General features: G+C 42.5%; 1 protein-coding gene across 2 annotated transcripts in view; it reads right to left on the bottom strand.

Moving 5' to 3' along the window:
• Window positions 1-1486: 1486 nt before the first annotated feature.
• LOC126354753 (proton-coupled amino acid transporter-like protein pathetic) overlaps window positions 1487-22049 on the bottom strand; it is a 408828-nt gene continuing 388265 nt past the window's right edge. For both annotated transcript variants that reach the window (XM_050004633.1, XM_050004634.1), the window contains exons 8-10: window positions 18056-18234; window positions 11020-11192; window positions 1487-5487 (exon numbers count right to left, since the gene is read on the bottom strand). In XM_050004633.1, the coding sequence (XP_049860590.1) occupies window positions 5246-5487; window positions 11020-11192; window positions 18056-18234 (594 nt within the window). In that variant the 3' untranslated portion in view covers window positions 1487-5245. The remainder of the gene's footprint in view (window positions 5488-11019; window positions 11193-18055; window positions 18235-22049) is intronic.

Below are 22049 nucleotides of genomic sequence, written 5' to 3'. Positions count from 1 at the left end.
ATTTTCTCGAGGCATACGTGAGATACACGATACTGGTAGCACATCTGTCGCATACACTTCCTGCTTTTTCTGAATTCGTTCAAATCCTCTTGTCATCCCCTCTATGAAGTGCTCCAGATTTTCGCACCTGATCTTATAATCGGCCACTACCTGCTTTTTTTTTTCTCTTTTTGTTATTCTAGGTAGTTCAAGGTAATATATGAAGATACGAAATTTATATATGAGAGAAGGAAAGCGACAATATCTAAAACATCCATTTTATTCTTTTGTGTGTGTGTGTGTGTGTGTGTGTGTTATAATAATTTACATCGGCCCCTATATGTCAGTATCGATATGAAAGTTATTTGAAACAAACAGGAGTTAATAATACTTTAATAAGCAGTCTCCTGAAAACATACGTTGTGGAGAAATAACATTGGCTCAATAGCGGCCCCTTTTCCAAATCTCACAGCTGTGTATGTGATGCTTCACAAAATTCCACCTCCAAACTTTTAGAGACATTTTAAGGAACTCGGAGTAGCTTTCTATAAAAGAATATTTTGTTGTTACAAAAATGCCCAACAAGACACGTGGTCCCCTTTTATATGAGAGTTACAAATGCCTACAGATGTTGCCATTCTGCGTTTAGCCATAACATGGAATAAAAATACTAATATGCTGCCAGAAAAAGCAACTCAGTGTTCACTAATTTCCTTGAATCTGAAGCCTATTTACTTGGTTTTAAATTTATGTACACTCTAATTTACTATACAATTTTTTTTAATATTGTTCAGAATTTAATGCTGAACATAAAAATTACACTAACTGAAAACCATTTTCGATTTCCGCCTCAAATATATCGTGTACAAATATACAGTATGTATGCAAAATGTTCATTTGGTGTACATAAATTTCTAGTAAGTCGATGATCTGGTAATTCTATCCTTATTTTCTACTGATCTAGTTATCCTTTGATAGTTTTTATTTTATTTTATTTTGCTTGTAACTTTCTGAATAGAAAATATTCGCCAGCCTGAAACCTCTCAATAAAATGTTATTTATGCATAAACTGCACAAGTATGACGTGTTTGGCTTTCTCTTATTACTGAGATGAGATAAAGATGTTAGGTAATGACCAGGTTGTGATTCAATCTGTAGTCAAGGCACTACACAAATCGAGATTTGTCTTGAAATTTACTTATTTACTCTACATGTCGTATATGTGCCCACGTGGTACTTTTGCCTTGGGAATTAAATGTCATGTCTGTCAATTTTACAAACATGTACTCTAAACGAATGCAACTAAAGATAGAAGAAATAATTGGAAACAAATGTATTATGTATTCAATTTTTGTCTGTGAGAATTCTCTGAACATGTCTGGAATTCAGAGGTAATAAAGCATACATTATTTGCCTATACACCTAAAACAATTGCAGCCAATATGGAAAGACATGCTATTCACGACAGGTACTACAAAGAGGATAACGTAGTAAAAAGTGAGGCGAATTAACACTTTATTTATTTATTTTATTTTCTAACAGAAATATATTATATTCACAAAAATATTTATGGATAACAACATAGTGCCAATTCAACAAAGTCAGAACTGATCGATGTTATAGTCTCTTTTCTATGCAACACTCGATAAAGCTATCACTTTGAAGCAAAAATTTATTCCCACATGGTAAATAATTTAGTTGAAAATATGTTTTTAGCAACATTAATTTCACTGAAAATGACTGTCGCCTTGAGCTGATGGTTACATGATGCAGTGGAAATAGATTCTTGCATTTATTGTGAAAAGCTGCCATTTTCAGGTACACAATTACTTGCAATAAATATCCACTTCATAGTTTTCATCTCAGTGTCCGAATTTCACTGTCTCTTGTTCTACGAGCTCGTACGCTAGCATACAGCACTTGTTCATATGTACATGCGTTACTCACTCGACAAGGAACAGAAGTTCTCGTAGCCTACAGAATTTTATCACAGGAAACTGAACTGCAGGCTAGTACATCTTTGGACGTCTGCCTCCTTGTATGCAGCCGTTTTGAAGCGTTTGTACTGGAAAAATATCACACGATATTCACAGCTCATACGATAAAAAATGCAGTGAAACGCTGCCTCAGTTAATCAATGTTCAATATGCAGGGTTCACCCAACAACTGAACTGAAAGCAGGTTATGTCCAGGGCATGATTCCAGGTATCTCAGCACTCTTCATGGTTCAGTAGCGACGAGACACTCGAACACGTTGAGGTCATTAGCTTAAAGACCATGGCGGTAGTCGTAATAATACACAGTCAATCAATTTATGATGTGTCATATGTATTCATCTTATCGGAAGGATTAACATTTTTTCATGGCCTGCTGAGGTACACAGCCCGACAATACTTCGACCAAAGTCATACATGTTTTACGTGGAACACTTGTTCCTGTCGTCACATGTGTATTGTGGCTCTATATGTATTTTGTTTTGCAGAAACATTTATATGCAATGCTTTTGCGTTAAGTACAAATACGTATCTGTAAGTATTTGTAGTGTACAAGAAATTTATTTACTACATGGCAAAATAAAACTGATCCTGTAAAGATTTCATGCACTTTAAAATACGCAAACTAACTTGATGAAGAAAGCGAAGTAGCTTTCCTTTAGTGCATAAGGGTTAGCAAAGCAGTCATTAATCAGTGTAACACTAAATTTTTTGTGGTAACTTCATCACGTCTAATACTGGATTATAAAATAAATTATGGTAAAGATTAAGTAACAAGCTCATTCACTGAAAATATTTCGCGCAAGGTGTTATGTTACCTTCAGTAAAAGTCTTCGTTCAAAACGGAGGTACATTTACATATAAAAAAACTGATTGCAGTAATCATTCGTTTCCACACTCATAATAATATTAAATAGCTTGTTGGGAGCGTTACTCCATCACATGCCTTCAGGTTATTGTTATCTGTCTTTGTAATCAGCGTTACACAGTGCCGTACTAATAATTTTCATGCAGTAAATGGTGAAGTGGGCGAGCAGTTACATTTATTTGGGAACATAATCCTACCAAAATCAAGTCAGTTGCGTGAATCATCTGGAGGTATTGTCACGAGTGAAGGAAAAGTGGTGGTATGGTGTTATGACTTCAAGCAAGCCCACTGAAATACTAATAATGAACAGAGAAGAAATTTATCTGTAATGTAGACTGAAAATCATAACAATGGTCTACTGAGAGAAGAAATTGCTGCTCCCAATAAGCTATGCTCCTCTGATATTCCAGAAGTATGTTGGGAAACGTTATTGAGAATTACGATTAAAACTCTTGGCTGTTGTTAATTGCGTTATTAAGGGTACCGAAATTGCTCAAAGATGCACACACAACAGAAATAAATAAAAATTGCCATTGGGAGTTGTTTGATGATCCCAGTGTTACTTCTCATTTCGCTCTGCAAGTCTGGCATCTCTTCCGACGACTGAAAGTATAACTTAGGTTGATAATTTTCAGTGGTATTAGGGACTGAAATCTGAGAGCACGTACTAATAACATTCCAAGTAATGCAAACCTTAACAGAAGGTTACCTGTTGTTAAGGAGTACTCAGTTATGTGCGACCAATGGCTGAATTAAATGATAATTTTGATAAATTTTGTTGAAAGATGTTTGACAACAATGATAAAGGTATAAAAACGCTAGGATTGATGCATCTTGCAGGTATGATCTATATATAGTAATCTTCTTCTTTAGTGTTTTTTCTATTGCTTTTACGTCCCTGGTATGCTCTCAAGGTGTCTGACAATGTCATAAATGCTGATACTGTCAGTCATAACTAGGAACAATTGATAACTTTTAACAGTCCGTGTGGAATAACGATTTAATTTTAAACTGTTATTTTGTCTAAGGATTCAGAAGCAGCAACGTTATGTTTTATTGAGCTACATTACTCAAGGAAAAGAAAACTGGTCATTAGTAAATATAGTTTATGAGCAAACGATAACGCAGGAAAACATCCTCCAAGAAGGATCTGCCAGACACCTCATGTGAAGCTCACAGAAATAATTCCTAAAATCAGTTTCCACCAAGAAATGGAAAAATTTGTTTTTGCTGTTGCTACAGGCATTTCACGTAGTTGTTAGTCATATCTCCTTCTTAAGCTTACTGTAGATGATTAAGGAGGATTTTACACCAGACACGTTTTGCTTTTGTTTACAAGGCATCTGCTGTGGTCATTCTGCAAACATGGATAGATGTTTCTACATTTTTGGTTGCTTTACATTAAAAAGAAGAATGCTGAAGATTATATGGGCAGGTCACATAACTAATGAGGAGGTACTGAATAGAGTTGGAGAGAAGAGAAGTTTGTGGCACGACTAGAAGAAGGGACATGTTCTGAGTCATCTAGAGATCACCAGTTTAGTATTGGAGGGCAGCGTGGAGGGTAAAAATCGTATAGGGAGACCACGAGATGAATGCACTAAACAGATTCAGAAGGCTGTAGGTTGCAGTAGGTAATGGGAGACGAAGATGTTTGCACAGGATACAGTAGCATGGAGAGCTGCATCAAACCAGTCTCAGGACTGAAGACCACAAGAACAACGACATTAAAAAAAGTACTTTTTTTTAAATTTACGATTTTCCTGCATCTTTTTCATACATTCTGCGAACCACTGTTCTTCCCTGCACTCCAACTTTGTAGTCCAAAAATATACAAATATGTATCAATATTGGCAGAATGACCACAGAAGATGCTTTATAAACAAAAGAGAAATGCATGTGCTACGAAATACTCTTCAATTATTTGCAACAATCTTCAGACGGACAAACCAATAATAACTGATTTTTACAGCTGCTACGAAGATAGCCATGCAAACAAACACGTTATGGAAAAACATAAATGACAATGAATCTGAGAGTGGATATAGGGTATGTAGGAGCAGCACGATAACGCTCGCCTATCGCCGGGTGATCGCTTTGATGCCTTGGCCAGAGATTCTTGGGTTTTGGCAAGACGTTTTGTCACTGGTGTGTTAGGACCACTAGCAGAGCTTGATGTAAAGAAATATTTTGCAGGAGCAGTTTAATGGTCGGTTTTCGAAAACTCTTTTCCAACCAGCATCTGCTTGTTTGCGTCCTCGAGGGAGATGTCGCACAGTCATGGCATATATAGGAGATAAGAGAACATAAATAGCACTGTGTGTCTGCTGTGTGTCCGGCAACGATGTGCGAGGAGTATTTGAACACACGGCCGCGGAAGAGTCGCGGGCTGCCGGTGACGTCATCAGCCGTAGGCCTCTGCGATCTCGAGGATGCTGGCGTAGGAACCGGAGACGAGGGCGGTGACCGCGAAGACGGCGATGAGCGCGTTCTTGAAGAGATGCCACGAGGCCGGACCGACGCCTCGCTCCCATAGCGCCACCGTCTCGATGACGGCGGGCCACAGCAGACCGAGCGTCGAGTAGCAGACGGCGCCCACCAGCGAGATAATGGGGCCCAGGTTGGGCAGCGCCGCCGCCACCGCCACTGCAACACAGCGAAAGGGGGACGCTCTGTGTAGTGGGCAGCAGCGAAGGACAGACTGACCTTGAGGTGACCGCGTAAGGACAGAGGGTGACGGGATCACAGGAACGGCTAAGCAGTGCTCAAACTGCACACAGGACAAGGTTGTATGGTATAGACAAGTTGATGTAGTGTGCAGGTACTGTCAGACGAGTTGAAGAGATGAGGTGGAGCCAAAAATCTGTGAGCTAGGCAATACATACCAGGAATGGGGCGAATATGAGACCCATGTTTAAGGTTACATGCACACGAAGTCGAGGCGCTACTGTTATGTTACAGCTACAGGCTCTAAGTAGCAGAGCAATGGTGGCATGGGCGCATATTGTTAGTGTGGGTTGCATACATCAGGGGCAAGCACATGTTCAGGGCAAAACCTATTGTTATACTAATTAATTAATGATCCCCTGGGTATGACAGAGTAAGGGGGATACAAGAAGCAGACTATCACAGGCAAAGAGTGAGACAGCCTGCTAAGAATTAAGTAGACAGACAAGATAAGAAACGAACAGATTCTCTGCAGATCTTTCAAGGAAAGAAATATGTGGAAGAAACTAAATAGAAAAAGGAATAGTTTGGTAAGAAACGAGGGAATAGCTACCATGCTACTACATTGAATGGTATGTCATAAAAATTGTAGGGGCAGACAGAGATTGGGATATATACAACAAATAACTGATGTTCTCACAATAACCTTTATCTGCTGCAGTAGCTGTTGTAGCTTGGATTAGAATATCCTTTTATTATGATTTTCATTACTGCACATTTTGACTGTGTAGCGATTTTCAAGAATATGGTTTAACTTCTTGAAAAAAAAACCTTTCCTTTATTTGCTCTTACACATTTCCATTTTATTTTTATTTTGTTTACTTTGCTGTATCTGGTGAGTAGCCATTTTCAGAACAAACACATCCATATCAGAAAACCTGTCTCGACAGGCTTTGGTCAAGGTTATACAAACGAGAGGAACAAAATCAGTATGATCCTAATTATTTTTTCTCATATGTATGCAGTTCCTTGAAAACAGCTTCATATCAGAAACGTCGAACTACCCAAAGCAACAATGAAATCTAAATGAAAGAAGCCAATCCAGGAAACTTTTTTCTTTGAAGAAGTTCATCAAGGCTGTTGCCCTGTTGTAACTAAATTATGTAGAGATGTATTCGAGTTACTGTCAAAACTAACATTTGTCACACATTTTTAAAATGTGGTTGGTGGCCTGGGCCTACAAATTAAAAAAAATTGAAAGAAGTATTCTGAATACTTTTGGCATAATAAAAGAAGGTAGATTCTAATGTATGTTACATAAGCCAGTATGCAAGATTATTTCACTGAAAAGATGGACCATGTGGTTATCAATAAAGTGCAACTACTCACAGAAGTCCAGTATGGCCTGTAATTATGGAAGAGAAATTTGGTAGATATGCTAGTGCGTTAATACGGATCTGACTTACATTGGAAAACATTAGTTCCAGTTTCTCCCGCCAGGTGCAAATCTAGCGCTGTGAAAGCAAGGAACACACAAAGAAATTATTTTCTTGAACTACAGGTCCACAGCTTATATAGGTTTTTTAAAGAGTTTCATCTTGCTTCCAATTGATAGAATTTTGTTTTGCGATGTCAATTTCGAGATTAACCCATTTTCAGTTATCTACAAAACATAATACAACGAAATGAGAACCCTTTACAGTGGGATTAACAGTAGGTACACTCAGTTTTATAGCTGTACATTTCTTCTTCTTTTTCCTTTTTAACATTCATGTATCGTACTTAACAGATTTTGACATACAGGCAGAGATAACAAAGTATTATACAATGTTGCGAGATGTCATATAAAATGTAAATCTTCATTTAGTGGACAACTACAAAACTATAATTATAACACCAACAGCATACTGGAATATTCACAGGTACATCCATAGGGTGGAGAAATGCAGATTAATGAACATTCTAGAAGAAATTGAAAAAGAACAACCACAGTTTGTACTCAGTGCATAAACAGACCTCAGAAATAAAAATTTCCTTGACTTTTTTAGACATTTACTGTAATGTATTGTAAGTGCAAACTTGTAGTTGTGTTATATCTCCAAGATTGGCGATCTTTTATAGAAGCTCGAAATTTAGCGAGATGTTTTTAATAGGTTCCACAATGAAACTTTGTTTCGAAACCTGGCAGACAATCCAAAGAGATTATGGTCGCATGTGAAGTATGGAAGCAGGAAGACACAATCAAAGCCTTCTCTGTGCGGTAGCAATTGAGATACTATCGAAGGCAGTGCTGCCACAGAGTTACTAAACACAGCCTTCCGAAATACTTTCAAAAAAGAAAGCGAAGTAAATATGCGAGAATTCGAAACAGCAACACCTGCCGACATGAGTAACACAGAAGCAAATATCCTCAGAGTAGTGAAGCGACATAAATTACTTAATAAAAGCAAGTCTTCTGGACCAGACTGTCTACCAATTAGGTTCTTTTCATAGTATGCTGCTGCAAAAGCTCCATATTTAACAATCATATACAACCGTTCGCTCGACGAAAGATCCGTATCCACAAATTGGAAAGTAGCACAGGTCACACCAATATTCAAGAAAGGTAGTAGGAGTAATCCACTTACAAGCCAATATCATTAACGTCGATATGCAGCAGGATTTTGGGACATATATTGTGTTCGAACATCATGAATTAACTCGAAGAAAATGGTCTATTGACACACGTTCAACATGGATTTAGGAAGCATCGTTTTTGTCAAATACAACTATCTCTTGACTCGCATGAAATGTTGAGTGCTATGGACAAGGGATTTCAAATGGATTCCGTATTCCTGGATTTCCAGAAGGCTTTTGACATTGTACCACACAAGCGGCTTGTAGTGAAATTGCGTGCTTATGGAATATCGTCTCAGTTATGTAACTGGATTCGTGATTTCCTTTCAGAGAGATCCCAGTTCGTAGTAATTGGAGGAAAGTCTTCGATTAAAACACAAATGATTTCTAGCGTTCCCCAAGGTAGTGTTACAGATGATGCTGTCGTTTACCATTAGTAAAGTCATCAGAACATCAAAACAAATTGCAAAACGTTTTAGAAAAGATACCTCTATGGTGGAAAAATTTGCATTTCACCACAACGAAATGTGTGAGGTCATCCACATGAGTTTTAAAAGGAACGCGTTGAATTTCGGTTCCCCGATAAATCAGCCAAATATAAGGGCCGTAAATTCAACTAAATACACTCCTAGAAATGGAAAAAAGAACACATTGACACCGGTGTGTCAGACCCACCATACTTACTCCGGACACTGCGAGAGGGCTGTACAAGCAATGATCACACGCACGGCACAGCGGACACACCAGGAACCGCGGTGTTGGCCGTCGAATGGCGCTAGCTGCGCAGCATTTGTGCACCGCCGCCGTCAGTGTCAGCCAGTTTGCCGTGGCATACGGAGCTCCATCGCAGTCTTTACCACTGGTAGCATGCTGCGACAGCGTGGACGTGAACCGTATGTGCAGTTGACGGACTTTGAGCGAGTGCGTATCGTGGGCATGCGGGAGGCCGGGTGGACGTACCGCCGAATTGCTCAACACGTGGGCCGTGAGGTCTCCACAGTACATCGATGTTGTCGCCAGTGGTCGGCGGAAGGTGCACGTGCCCGTCGACCTGGGACCGGACCGCAGCGACGCACGGATGCACGCCAAGACCGTAGGATCCTACGCAGTGCCGTAGGGGACCGCACCGCCACTTCCCAGCAAATTAGGGACACTGTTGCTCCTGGGGTATCGGCGAGGACCATTCGCAAACGTCTCCATGAAGCTGGGCTACGGTCCCGCACACCGTTAGGCCGTCTTCCGCTCCCGCCCCAACATCGTGCAGCCCGCCTCCAGTGGTGTCGCGACAGGCGTGAATGGAGGGACGAATGGAGACGTGTCGTCTTCAGCGATGAGAGTCGCTTCTGCCTTGGTGCCAATGATGGTCGTATGCGTGTTTGGCGCCGTGCAGGTGAGCGCCACAATCAGGACTGCATACGACCGAGGCACACAGGGCCAACACCCGGCATCATGGTGTGGGGAGCGATCTCCTACACTGGCCGTACACCTCTGGTGATCGTCGAGGGGACACTGAATAGTGCACGGTACATCCAAACCGTCATCGAACCCATCGTTCTACCATTCTTAGACCGGTAAGGGAACTTGATGTTCCAACAGGACAATGCGCGTCCGCATGTATCCCGTGCCACCCAAGTGCTCTGGAAGGTGTAAGTCAACTAACCTGGCCAGCAAGATCTCCGGATCTGTCCCCCATTGAGCATGTTTGGGACTGGATGAAGCGTCGTCTCACGCGGTCTGCACGTCCAGCACGAACGCTGGTCCAACTGAGGCGCCAGGTGGCAATGGCATGGCAAGCCGTTCCACAAGACTACATCCAGCATCTCTACGATCGTCTCCATGGGAGAATAGCAGCCTGCATTGCTGCGAAAGGTGGATATACACTGTACTAGTGCCGACACTGTGCATGCTCTGTTGCCTGTGTCTATGTGCGTGTGGTTCTGTCAGTGTTATCATGTGATGTATCTGACCCCAGGAATGTGTCAATAAAGTTTCCCCTTCCTGGGACAATGAATTCACGGTGTTCTTATTTCAATTTCCAGGAGTGTACTTAGGAATTGCTATTGCGAACTACTTAAATTGGAAAGAACACATAAAAAATGTTGTGGGGAAGGCTAACCAAAGACTGCATTTTATTGGCATGACACTTGAAAATGTAACAGATCTACTAAGGAGACTGCCTGTCTCCGCTTGCGTGAGCAACAATTAAACTCTGACCGGCACTTTTGTTTGACAATGCTACTCGCACACTAGATGTAAGCACATATTAAAAGCTTTGAGACTGGCCACTCAGTGGTCCAAACCTAGGTATATCTGAAAAGTAAAAACGAAAATTGCGATTGACTGCTGACATTTCCTACAGATTTGTTTAAATAAAATTCCACAAACGTTTTGTAGAAAAAGGGGGGGAGCGGCAATTGAGCAGCTCGCACGGGGCGACACTGGGGCTGGCGCCGGCCCTGATGTTACTGTTAGCCACGGCTTAAACTATTATTCAGTACGAGCACCAGAGACGTCGACGAGATCAGCGCCGGATTTGTACCTAGTACCCCAAATTGGAATTAATTATTTTTTTCTTTTTGGCCAGCGTAAATCTATTGCACATTAACTCAGCCGAGTACCTACCAAGTTTCACTGTCATGCGATCATTCCAGGCCACACTGTAGCTCCGTGAGTAGTTGGACGTTAATGATAACCACCCGGTATTTTAGTGGTAGAACCATTTGTACTAAAAGATATCTCAGGGCTGTAGGAGTAAGAAGAAATCCGACACGAATAGATTTGCACAGGAGAGGAATTCGTGGCTGGCTGTATCAAACCCTCTCTGAATATATTTTGAAGAAAGGAGTGGAGGACTCAGGAAAGAGACCGAGCTGTGGCTCGTGTCCCTGCGCTGACCTGAGAGGACGACGACCAAAAGCCGGTAGGCGACCTCGGCTGTGGTCTCCCAGCGGCTGCCCAGCCTGGCGCGCAGTTCTGGCGAGAAGACGATCTGTGTGGGCACGTACAGCTGCAGGCCGTACGTGAACAAGATGGCCGCCGCGATCAGCAGCTTCACCACCTGCGCCAGGCTGCAAACAACAACAACACGGCGCGTGAGAGCTGTTGTGCAAATAAGAAACAAGTAAAATGTGTACTAGTTTACATGCGGTACCATGCCGGTAACCTTGGCAGAGATGATCCTCCTGTAAAATACGTGTAATAGACCGAGGTGACAAAAGTCATGGGACACCTTTTAATGTCGTGTTGGACCTCCTATTTTCAGGCGTAGCGCAGCAATTCGACGTGACGTGGACTCAACAAGTCGTTGGAAGTCCCTTGCAGCACTGTTGAGCCATGCTGCCTCTATAGCCGTTAATATTTGCGAATGTTGAGAGTGCAGGATTCTGTGCACGAACTGACCTTTCGATTATGTGCCATGAATGTGCGATGGGATTAATGTCGGGTGAACAGTCTGGCCAGATTCGTCGCTCGAACTGTTCAGAATGCTCTAGAAACCGATAGTGAAAAATTGTGCTCCAATGACATGGGCCATTGTCATTATAAAAATTCCATCGGTGCATGGGAACATCGAGTGCATGAATGGCTGCAAATCGTCAATGACGGATTCAGTTGCTCCAAGGAACCATGTACATTCCATTTAAACACAGCCAACGACATTATGAAGCCACCACTGGCTTGCACAGTGCCTTGTTGACAACTTGGGTCCATGGCTTCGTGGGGTCTACGACACACGCGAACCCTACCATAAGCTCTTACCAACTGAAATCGGAACTCTTATGAGTATTCGAGTAGTTTAGGGTCCAATAGATACGGTCACGAACCCAGGAGAGGCGCTGCAGACTGTGTCTTGCAGTTACCAAAGGCACTCACGTCGGTCGTCTGCCGCCATAGCCCATTAACACCAAATTTCGCCGCATTGTCCTAACGGATACGTTCGTCGTACGCCTCACACTGACTTCTGCAGTTATTTCATGCAGTGCTGCTTTTCTGTCAACACTAACAATTCTTCGCAAACGTCGCTGCTCTCAATTGCTAAGTGGAGGCAGTCGGCCACTGCGTTGTCCGTGATGAAAGGTAATGCCTGTAATTTGGTATTCTCGGCACGCCCTTGGCACTGTGGATCTCGAAATATTGAATTCGCTATAGATTTCCGAGTCCCAGATATTATTCCCAGAGCCTGTTAATCCCCGTCGCGCGGCAATTACGTCGGCAACCCACTTTCGTGAATCACCTGAGTACAAATAACAGCTGCGTCAATCCACTACCCTGTCATTCCTTTTTTACGCGTAGTACCGTCATCTGTAAATGTGCATATCGCTATCCCATGACTTCTGTCACGTCATTGTAAGTGAAACCTACGGGAAGAAGTAAAGCAATTTGATGAAGTTCTTCAATACACAAAGCGAAATAACTACACTACTGGCCATTAAAATTGCTATATCACGAAGATGACGTGCTACAGACGCGGAATTTAACCGACGCGAAGACGATGCTGTGATATGCAAATGATTAGCTTTTCAGAGCATTCACACAAGGTTGGCGCCGGTGGCGACACCTACAACGTGCTGACATGAGGAGAGTTTCCAACCGATTTCTCATACACAAACAGCAGTTGACCGGCGTTGCCTGGTGAAACGTTGTTGTGGTGCCCCGTGTAAGGAGGAGAAAAGCGTACCATCACGTTTCCGACTTTGATAAAGGTCGGATTGTAGCCTATCGCGATTACGGCTTATCGTATCGCGACATTACTGCTCGCGTTGGTCGAGATCCAATGATTCTTAGCAGAATATGAAATCTGTGGGTTCAGCAGGGTAATACGGAACGCCGTACTGGATCCCAACGGCCTCGTATCACTAGCAGTCGAGATGACAGGCATCTTATCCGCATGGCTGTAACGGATCGTGCAGCGACGTCTCGATGGGGACTTTTGCAAGACAACAACCATCTGCACGAACAGTTCGACGACGTTTGCAGCAGCATAGACTATCAGCTCGGAGACCATGGCTGGGGTTACCCTTGACGCTGCATCACGGACAGGAGCACCTGCGATGGTGTACTCAACGACGAAACTGGGTGCACGAATGGCAAAACGTCATTTTTTCGGATGAAGGCATGTTCTGTTTACAGTATCATGATGGTCGTATCTGTGTTTGGCGACATCGCGATGAACGCACATTGGAAGCGTGTATTCGTCAACGCCATACTGGCGTATCACCCGGCGTGATGGTATGGGATGCCATTGGTTACACGTCTCGGTCACCTCTTGTTCGCATTGACGGTACTTTGAACAGTGAACGTTACATTTCAGAAGTGTTAGGACCCGTGGCTCTACCCTTCTTTCGATCATTGCGAAAGCCTACATTTCAGCAGGATAATACACGACCGCACGTTGCAGGTCCTGTACTGGTCTTTCTGGATACAGAAAATATTCTACTGCTACCCTGGCGAGCTCATTCTCCAGATGTCTCAACCAACTGAAGACGTCTGATCAATGGTGGCCGAGCAACTGGCTCGTCACAATACGCCAGTCACTACTCTTGATGAACTGTCGTATCGTGTTGAAGCTTCATGGGCAGCTGTACCTGTACACACCATCCAAGCTCTGTTTGACTCAATGCTCAGGCGTATCAAGTCCAGAGGTGGTTCTTCTGGGTACTGATTTCTCAGGATCTATGCACCTAAATTGCGTGAAAATGTAATCACATGTCACTTCTAGTATAATATATTTGTCCAATGAATACCCGTTTATCATCTGTATTTCTTCTTGGTGTAGCAGTTTTAATGGCCAGTAGCGTAAATCCGTATTTCTAGCCAGTAAACACAATGTTAGTTTGTATTTGGAAATATGTGATTCCGGCCTTTAACCCTTCCGCTGCTATGGGAATACAAGTACGCCCGGCAGGTAGAAATGCCAGACGTCTACGGCCGTAAATGTACGCCCGGCGTGCGGGAAGTCCAGACGGCTACGGGCATTCATGTACGCCCGGAAGGCAGGAAGTCCAGACGCCTAATGGCATTCATATACGCCCGAGCTTGGGAGCAGGTAAACGTACACAATAGAACGGATAATCGCTGTTTTCTGCATTTCTGACTAAAGTGGCATCATCTGGTCTTCTTCTTGATGTAGGAAAGCGATTTAGTTTTTATCTCCTCTGGGCCCTTTTTGCTTACGAGTCTAACAATCGGCCAGTCCTCTTTTCGCTTTGGTGCGACGATGCATGCGTAGCCTTTGCCACGCCGGAACGCAATTTATCGCACAAGGAAATAATGAATATTCTTATGAATAGTAGCGACGAAGATTATATCGGTGCTTTCTTCCGAGGAAGAGTTGGACGCGTCTAGACGTGTTGCTGAATCCTGGACATCACGAACAGAAGATTTTCCCTCTGAAAACGGTAAAGAAGAAGACGTAAGTAAAACTTCGTCAGGAAAAAGAAAGTATGACTGGACAGAGAATCATCCAGTGTCAAAACGACGCCGTTTTGTGAACACATTTAGCAGGTTAAAAGCAGACTTCGAAGAGTCGGCAAGTCATTTAGATTTTTTTAGATCTTTTTTTAGATTTTTTTTTAGATTTTTTTTAGATTTTTTTGTTTTCGTTTCTGTCATCTGTATACAGATAAGTAATTACTATAAATTTATTACTGAGAAAGTGACAGCAGTACCCAGGAGATTAGCACGCTAGAAGCATATAGAGCCAGCAGAATTTTATTGCTTCCTAGCATGTTCTCTCCTTATGCCGAGAAGTAAAAAGTTTGATGTGAATGAATATTGGACGAAAGATTCTTTGCGTCAGACACCAGTATTTTCTAAGGGACTTGTACAAGTTGATCCTGCGTTTATTGCACTTCAGTGACAATTCCACCGCATCTCACGTTATTCTTGAAAAAATATGTCTCATTGTAGATCACACAAAAAATAAATTCCACGTGGCAGCAGTACTCTTTGAAAACCTGGCGATCGACAAAAGTATGCTACTTTTCAAAGGAAGGCCCCGATTTAGGCAGTACATAACCAAATAAACGTAGCCGTTTTGGTGTAAAGAATTTGCGTCCTTTGTGACGTACAAATCAATTATATTTTGGATTATATTGTTTACACTGTTGCCGCCGCTGAAGTAGAATCTGGAAATGCTGATTGGGGAAAATCAGCCGATGTTGTTGCCAGTTTGTTATTGCCATACCTCAACAAATGTCATATCATTTATTTAGACAATTAGTATTCGAGCCTCGAATTTTTCCTGTGGCTTCATGATAAACGTACAAAGGGAGTCTGAACGGTGCGAAAAAATTGGAAACATCTACAACCGTTGGCAGACAAGCAGAAAAACTGGGAAATACAGTTCAAAACCTGTGGAACATTAATCGTACTAAAATGGATGGACAAGAATGAAGTCATGATGCTTTCCACCGTTCATAGACCAGAGTTTGTGGAGACAGAGAAAAAAAGAACATAGAACGTTCCAAAACAAATTGAAACCTACCTGTGTTGTCAGTTATAATAAGTCAATTGATGCAGTTGATAAGACAAAGATGCTGTTATCTGCTGTACAGTGCATTCGATGGCAAGGAAGTGGTACAACAAGGTATTCTTTCATTTGACTGACTTGTGTGTGCTTAATGCAAAAATTAATTTTGAAATACAAAAGCAACAGAAGGTACAACTAGCGAAATACCGTTTGGAAATACTTCGTCAGTTGCTCGATAAATTTCGTAGTCAGACGTGTAAAAGTGCGATCCCACGGACAACCAAAGAAGAAAGCCGTTTCGGACTGCAGAATAAAGAGGGTCACTATCGAGCTACGGAGAAAAAGGAGATTTCCCAGAGACGCTGTGTAGTATGTACTGCTCATTCACAACGAAAAATGACACGCATAAGATGCAAAACGTTTGATGCTGCTTTCTGCTTGGTGACACGTTTCGAAAAATATCACACACTGAAGAATATTAGGATGTTTAGTAACTGTGTACGTTTCAAATAAAGTAAAAAGTAATAAATGTAGAAAAAAGTTTTTTTTTTTAAATTCAGCCAGCGACAGCTTTAAGCCTGCGTCAAAAATGTGGATGGGGAACCTCTAAAGTAAACAGTACTGAACATGATGAGCTGAAAAACAAACAGCGAGCAAGAAGAAGGCAGACGTTTACTATCCGATTTCTTACTCTGGAGAATCGACTTTAGGCTTTAATTACAAACGAAGCCATGGGCTTCGCTAAAAAGAGTTATCCAAATATATTATTTTAACTCTAAGTCCGGATACATGAAACAATTTGGTCTTAAATTTCTGTAATTATTTCTTATTTAAGATACTAGCAACAATTTTCCGAGATTTGGGAGTTTTTGCTGCGCATTACTCACTTTAAAAATATATATCTTGAAACACATTCGTTCCATGTTAATGAAATTATAATATGTTGTAGACACATGCATCGACGGTGTCTCAGGTTACAGGAATTACTATTAAAAAATTTCCCATCATTTTTCTAAAGAAACTGTTTCTTAGCCCATAATTAACATATAACTGAAAGCGTTGGTTAGTTTCGAAGCTGTCTTTTGTGGTTACCACAAACTATAACCACTGTGACCATATAGGGTATACTGCTTTTAGGAAGAACATTACTGAACAGTGGTTCTGTGCGCGCCGGAACATGCTGGAAGCCTGAAGTGGCCGCAGCCTTCTGCGAGCACAGGGCGAGGCCCGCACTGCGTTTCCTCTCGTCAGCAGGCCGGGCAGCCAGGATGCTCGGCCACTGTAGCCGCGAAAGGGTTAATTGTGTCAACGGCGTGAACTTTCGAAAATACGTCTGTCACTGAGGTAAAGAAACCAACAGTGCCATCTACTGGTTCTTTGGTTTACTAAGAAACCAAAAACAATATTTTGATCTTTGGTGTACTTCGTCATCGCTGAGGTAGACAGCCGAACTACTAAGCAGAGCAGATTCCTAAATTTTCTTTTTTTGCGTGATATGCTCTTGGTGAAATAAAGCAAATATGTTACCCCCAAGCGACGCTCAAATTACCTATGAAAATCCCATCAAAGGTTTGCTAGTAGGTTTGGACATCAGTGTGTTCAGAGAAATAGACAAATCAATAAAGATATCTATTTCTTCGTTGTCTGATCTTGATGAAGAAAACCTATACGTTGCCCCAAGCTACGCTGAAGATTCCTGTGAAAACCCATCAAAATTCGTGTAATATTGGAGATTAGTTTCTTCAAACAGTCTGACAGACATAGAGACAAAGACAGGCAACAAAACGGTCTTACAGTTGCATTGTTAATATACGAGATGTATCACATAAAACCTGCACTGCAAATATTGCGGAAACGGAAAGTGCTATTGGTGTGCAGTTTTCGCAAAATGGGCTGGTAGTCAGGGGCTCACACTGTTAGGCAATCAACAGACTGAATAATGGAAAGTGTGCTTCTTGTGCAAACATACACTTTTTTAAAAGGGGCAATGCCTGTTGACATTAACAGACTAAAAGGTGGGTTGGAATGTCAGTAGTGTTTGTTGCAGGATTACGTGATATCGTGTTTTAAGAAGTTCCACACCGACACTTGTAAAATACCTGGGGTAGCACACACAAGTGCATACATTAGCAGCAACATACGTAAGGGGCGGTTCACCCCTTACAACACTTAAACGAAATGACAGCTCACCATTTTTTTTTTTTTTTGAATTTTCAGCTTCAGCTATTTGCTTCTGTATTGAGTGTAGAGGTACCGGTGGAACTTGCTGACTTTTCCATTGTATATCCTGATGCAGGCAACTTTCAGTAATGGTCTCAACGTTACTTCATCAGGCCACATTATGACGCGGTGTACACTCCAGAACAAATATTGTGGAAATTACTCGTGGAGGGGAACTCTTGTTGCGAGACAGGCGAGAGATGGGCTGTACACGGGGTAACGGTGTGCCTGCCCGGTACTCACATGTCCTCGACTGGCAGGTTGAGGGTGACGCTGCCCATGGTGGCCTCGCCGTACTTGACGTAGCCGAAGAAGCCGATGACGGCGTACAGCGAGATGACGATCACCATGGCGATGTTGAGGACGCCGGGGCACCCCAGGAAGTGCTGCGGCGTCTTCATGCTGTTCTCCACGGGCAGGACCTGCACACGTACACACGCACACGTCATCATTTTGATAATCTGAAGGTTATCTACGACTTTGTAACGTTACGTATACACTGCTGGCCACTAAAATTGCTACACCAAGAACAAATGCAGATGACGAACGGGTATTCGCTGGTCGCAATTTGGGTGCATAGATCCTGAGAAATCACTACCCAGAACAACCACCTCTGGCCGTAATAACGGCTTTGATATGCCTGGGCATGGAGTCAAACAGAACTTGGATGGCGTGTACAGGTAGAGCTGCCAATGCAGCTTCAACACGATACCACAGTTCATCAAGAGTAGTGACTGGCGTATTGTGACGAACCAGTTGCTCTGCCAGCATTGACCAGACGTTTTCAATTGGTGAGAGATCTGGAGAAGGTTCTGGCCAGGACAGCAATCGAACATTTTCTGTACCCAGAAAGGCCCGTACAGGACCTGCAACATGCGGTCGTGCATTATCCTGCTGAAATGTAGGCTTTCGCAGGGATCGAATGAAGGGTAGAGCCATGTAACACATCTGAAATGTAACGTCCACTGTTCAAAGTGCCGTCAATCCGAAGAAGAGGTGACCTCATACCATCACGCCGGGTGATACGCCAGTATGGTGATGACGAATACACGCTTCCAATGTGCGTTCATCGCGATGCCACCAAACACGGATGCGACCATCATGATGCTCTAAACAGGACCTGGATTCATCCGAAAAAATGACGTTTTGCCATTCGTGCACCCAGGTTCGTCGTTGAGGACACCATCGCAGGTGCTCCTGTCTGTGCTGTAGCGCCAGGGGTAACCACAGCCATTGTCTCCGAGCTGATAGTTCATGCTGCTGCAAACGTCGTCGAACTGTTCGTGCAGATAGTTGTCTTGCAAACGTCCCCATCTGTTGACTCATGGATCGAGACGTGGCGGCACGATCCGTTACAGTCATGCGGATAAGATGTCTGTCATCTCGACTGCTAGTGATACGAGGCCGTTGGGATCCAGCACGGCGTTCCATATTACCCTCCTGAACCCACCGATTCCATATTCTGCTAACAGTCATTGGATCTTGACCAACGCGAGTAGCAATGTCGCGATACGATAAACCGCAATCGCGATAGGCTACAATACGACCTTTATCAAAGTCGGAAACGAGATGGTACGCCTTTCTCCTCCTTACGCGAGGCATCACAACAACGTTTCACCAGGCAACGCCAGTCAAATGCTTTTTGTGTATGAGAAATCGATTGGAAACTTTCCTCATGTCAGCACGTTGTAGGTGTCGCCACCGGTGCCAACCTTGTGTGAATGCTCTGAAAAGCTAATCATTCGCATATCACAGCATCTTTTTCCTGTCGGTTAAATTTCACGTCTGTAGCACGTCATCTTATACAGGTGTAGCAATTTTAATGGCCAGTAGTGTATGTAGGCGAGCTATCTGCCCCCTAGAATTAGGGCAAGGTAAGGTGAATCTGTTTGAGAAGTTGTGCGGCCCCAGGGTCGATAGAAAGACGCGGCCGGGCGGGAAGCCACGGCTGCTCCAGGCGAAACACGTTAGTTACCAGAGGGCCGGATGTGGGAAAAATCTCGAAGGTGGGAATCTGGACGGCTGCTGCTCGCATGTCCTTTGTGCAGGAGACAATGCTCCAGGAAACGGCGGAGTGTCAGAAAATATTGAGCTCTTTGAGATACGACAACGACTCACAATAAAGTTCATGCAAATCTGAATACATTTGCGATCTCAGAAATGTGTGTCACATCCGATCACACTACAGTATTTCAATATCTTTACAACTACAGAAGTTAATATCTCACAGCGATTATACATTTCGACAGTGAACCTCCGAATCAACAACTTCTAATCGCATCACGTGATTTCAATATAGCGATATCTCTGATGATACATAGCACTATAGCTATCAGCCCTGAATGCTGAGTATTTACTGATTTACGATAGGTTTTATATTGCTTTCATTACACAAGTTTTTGCCAAATTATCCTATTCTTCATATTTGCACGGCGAATGAATGCAGCATCAATACCTCATACAAGGGCTATTCAGAACGTAAGGTCCTATCGGTTGCGAAATGTAAACGACAGTGAAAATCGATGAAACTTTGCACAGATGTGATGGACAGTATCTCTTGTATGCCTGCCGATCGAATCACGTCGCTCGTTGCTGTTCTGAGCGCTGCGTTAATACGTAAAGACACGTAGAAAATAGCCTCTTCCACAAAGTGTGATGGTCTGGTTAGAAATTCCTCCTGATATAATGAGCCAACATAATTGTCATGCGTTTCCTTCCTCATGACGATTCTCGTTCACACTCCGCAGAGACAATAAAAATGCTCCTGCAGCGTTTTCAATGGGAAATATTTGATCACCCGTAATACAGTCCGTAAGTGGCTCCCACTGAGTTTCGTTTCTGCTCACATGAACATTTTGGCACAGACAACGAGCTGTAGATCAGCGTAGAGATTTGGTGCAAACCCAAGGTAGCTGCCTTCTATGACGAATCCATTGTAAATCTGGTACAAAGCTACGACAAACGTCTGAGTCGGAGCGGCGGCTGTGTAGACTAGTAGCTGGAAAGCCTAGCTAAGTGTTGCAAATAAAACATTTTTGATTTTCACAGTGGTTTCCGTTTCGTGACCGACCGGACCTTACTTTCCGAATAGTCCCCGTATTTTATCGTACTTGAGGTTTTTCCAGTCACTTTATTTAAATGTTGATAACAAATGCTATTGGAAAACCTGTGCTAATTTGAAACTGGTCAATAGCATGTGTTGGCGGACATAACAACTGAAAAGAAAACCAAAAGATGCTTCTGTTAACAAGGCATAAATAATTGTTTAAATAATATTTTGTGATAATGTAGTCATTTAATATGAGCGCAAGAACACTGGCTTATTTATTTAGGAATCGACTATTACTTGTTGTAAGATATTAGTTTAGTGTGGGAAGGTGGTCAAGATGAGTCAAATCATTTATGTAGAGCCTGAGGACGATATATTTTTGGTGGAGAGGGGCTTTAGCCAATGAGAATTGGACAATGGAGTAACACTGCTGAAGTCAAATGAAGAGTGGGATTTTTCGAGTGACGAGCTCATGGGAGCCATTCTGGACTTTATGTCGATTGTTCGAAGAAGCCACAACTGCCTATGGCAAATTGCGTGATTCAGTCGTATAGGTGATTGATTCTGGCTGGTTGAACGGCAGCTCCAAAACTTTTGAGGGGACTTTATTTAGAGAGGTCTGAATGCGTTCCAGAGTAGGACTCTTAACATCCTCCAATTAAATTATGGAACTGAGGACAGAAGATTATGAGTTGCTGTTCTTCGTATCGCTTATGATAATTTGTAAATCATCATGTTGAATTAGGAACAATTTTGAACTGGAGAAAATTTTGTGTATTGTGATTGCGTCATGGACTTAGCTTTCGTGTATTTTTGATGAATATTTACTTTTGGGCGGTTTGCTACCATTCTCATAACGCTCTCAACATAACTCTACTGCATTTGATGAGGATAGGTATTGATGTGTTTCAACTGAATATCTTTGGACAACTTCCAGTTTGTAATTTCTTAAACTTTCCCGGCGATTTGATGACATCTCGTGGAAATCGGGTTTTCTGCCGGATATAAGCGTCTTCCACCTGATGAAGACGTCAAGTAATGACGTCGAAATATCGTGTTTGGAAGACGTTGATATCCGGCAGAAAACCCGATTTCCACATGTCAACTTCCAGTTTATTTGAGATGACCTTTCTTGAATAAACGGTATTCAACATGTCTCTGTATTCTTCGTCAATTACCGACGTTAGA

Source organism: Schistocerca gregaria, chromosome 3 (assembly GCF_023897955.1).
Source record: "Schistocerca gregaria isolate iqSchGreg1 chromosome 3, iqSchGreg1.2, whole genome shotgun sequence".
NCBI lineage: Eukaryota > Metazoa > Arthropoda > Insecta > Orthoptera > Acrididae > Schistocerca > Schistocerca gregaria.
The sequence above is the reverse complement of the archived record's forward strand: the minus strand, read 5'-3'. Positions and strand labels throughout refer to the sequence as shown.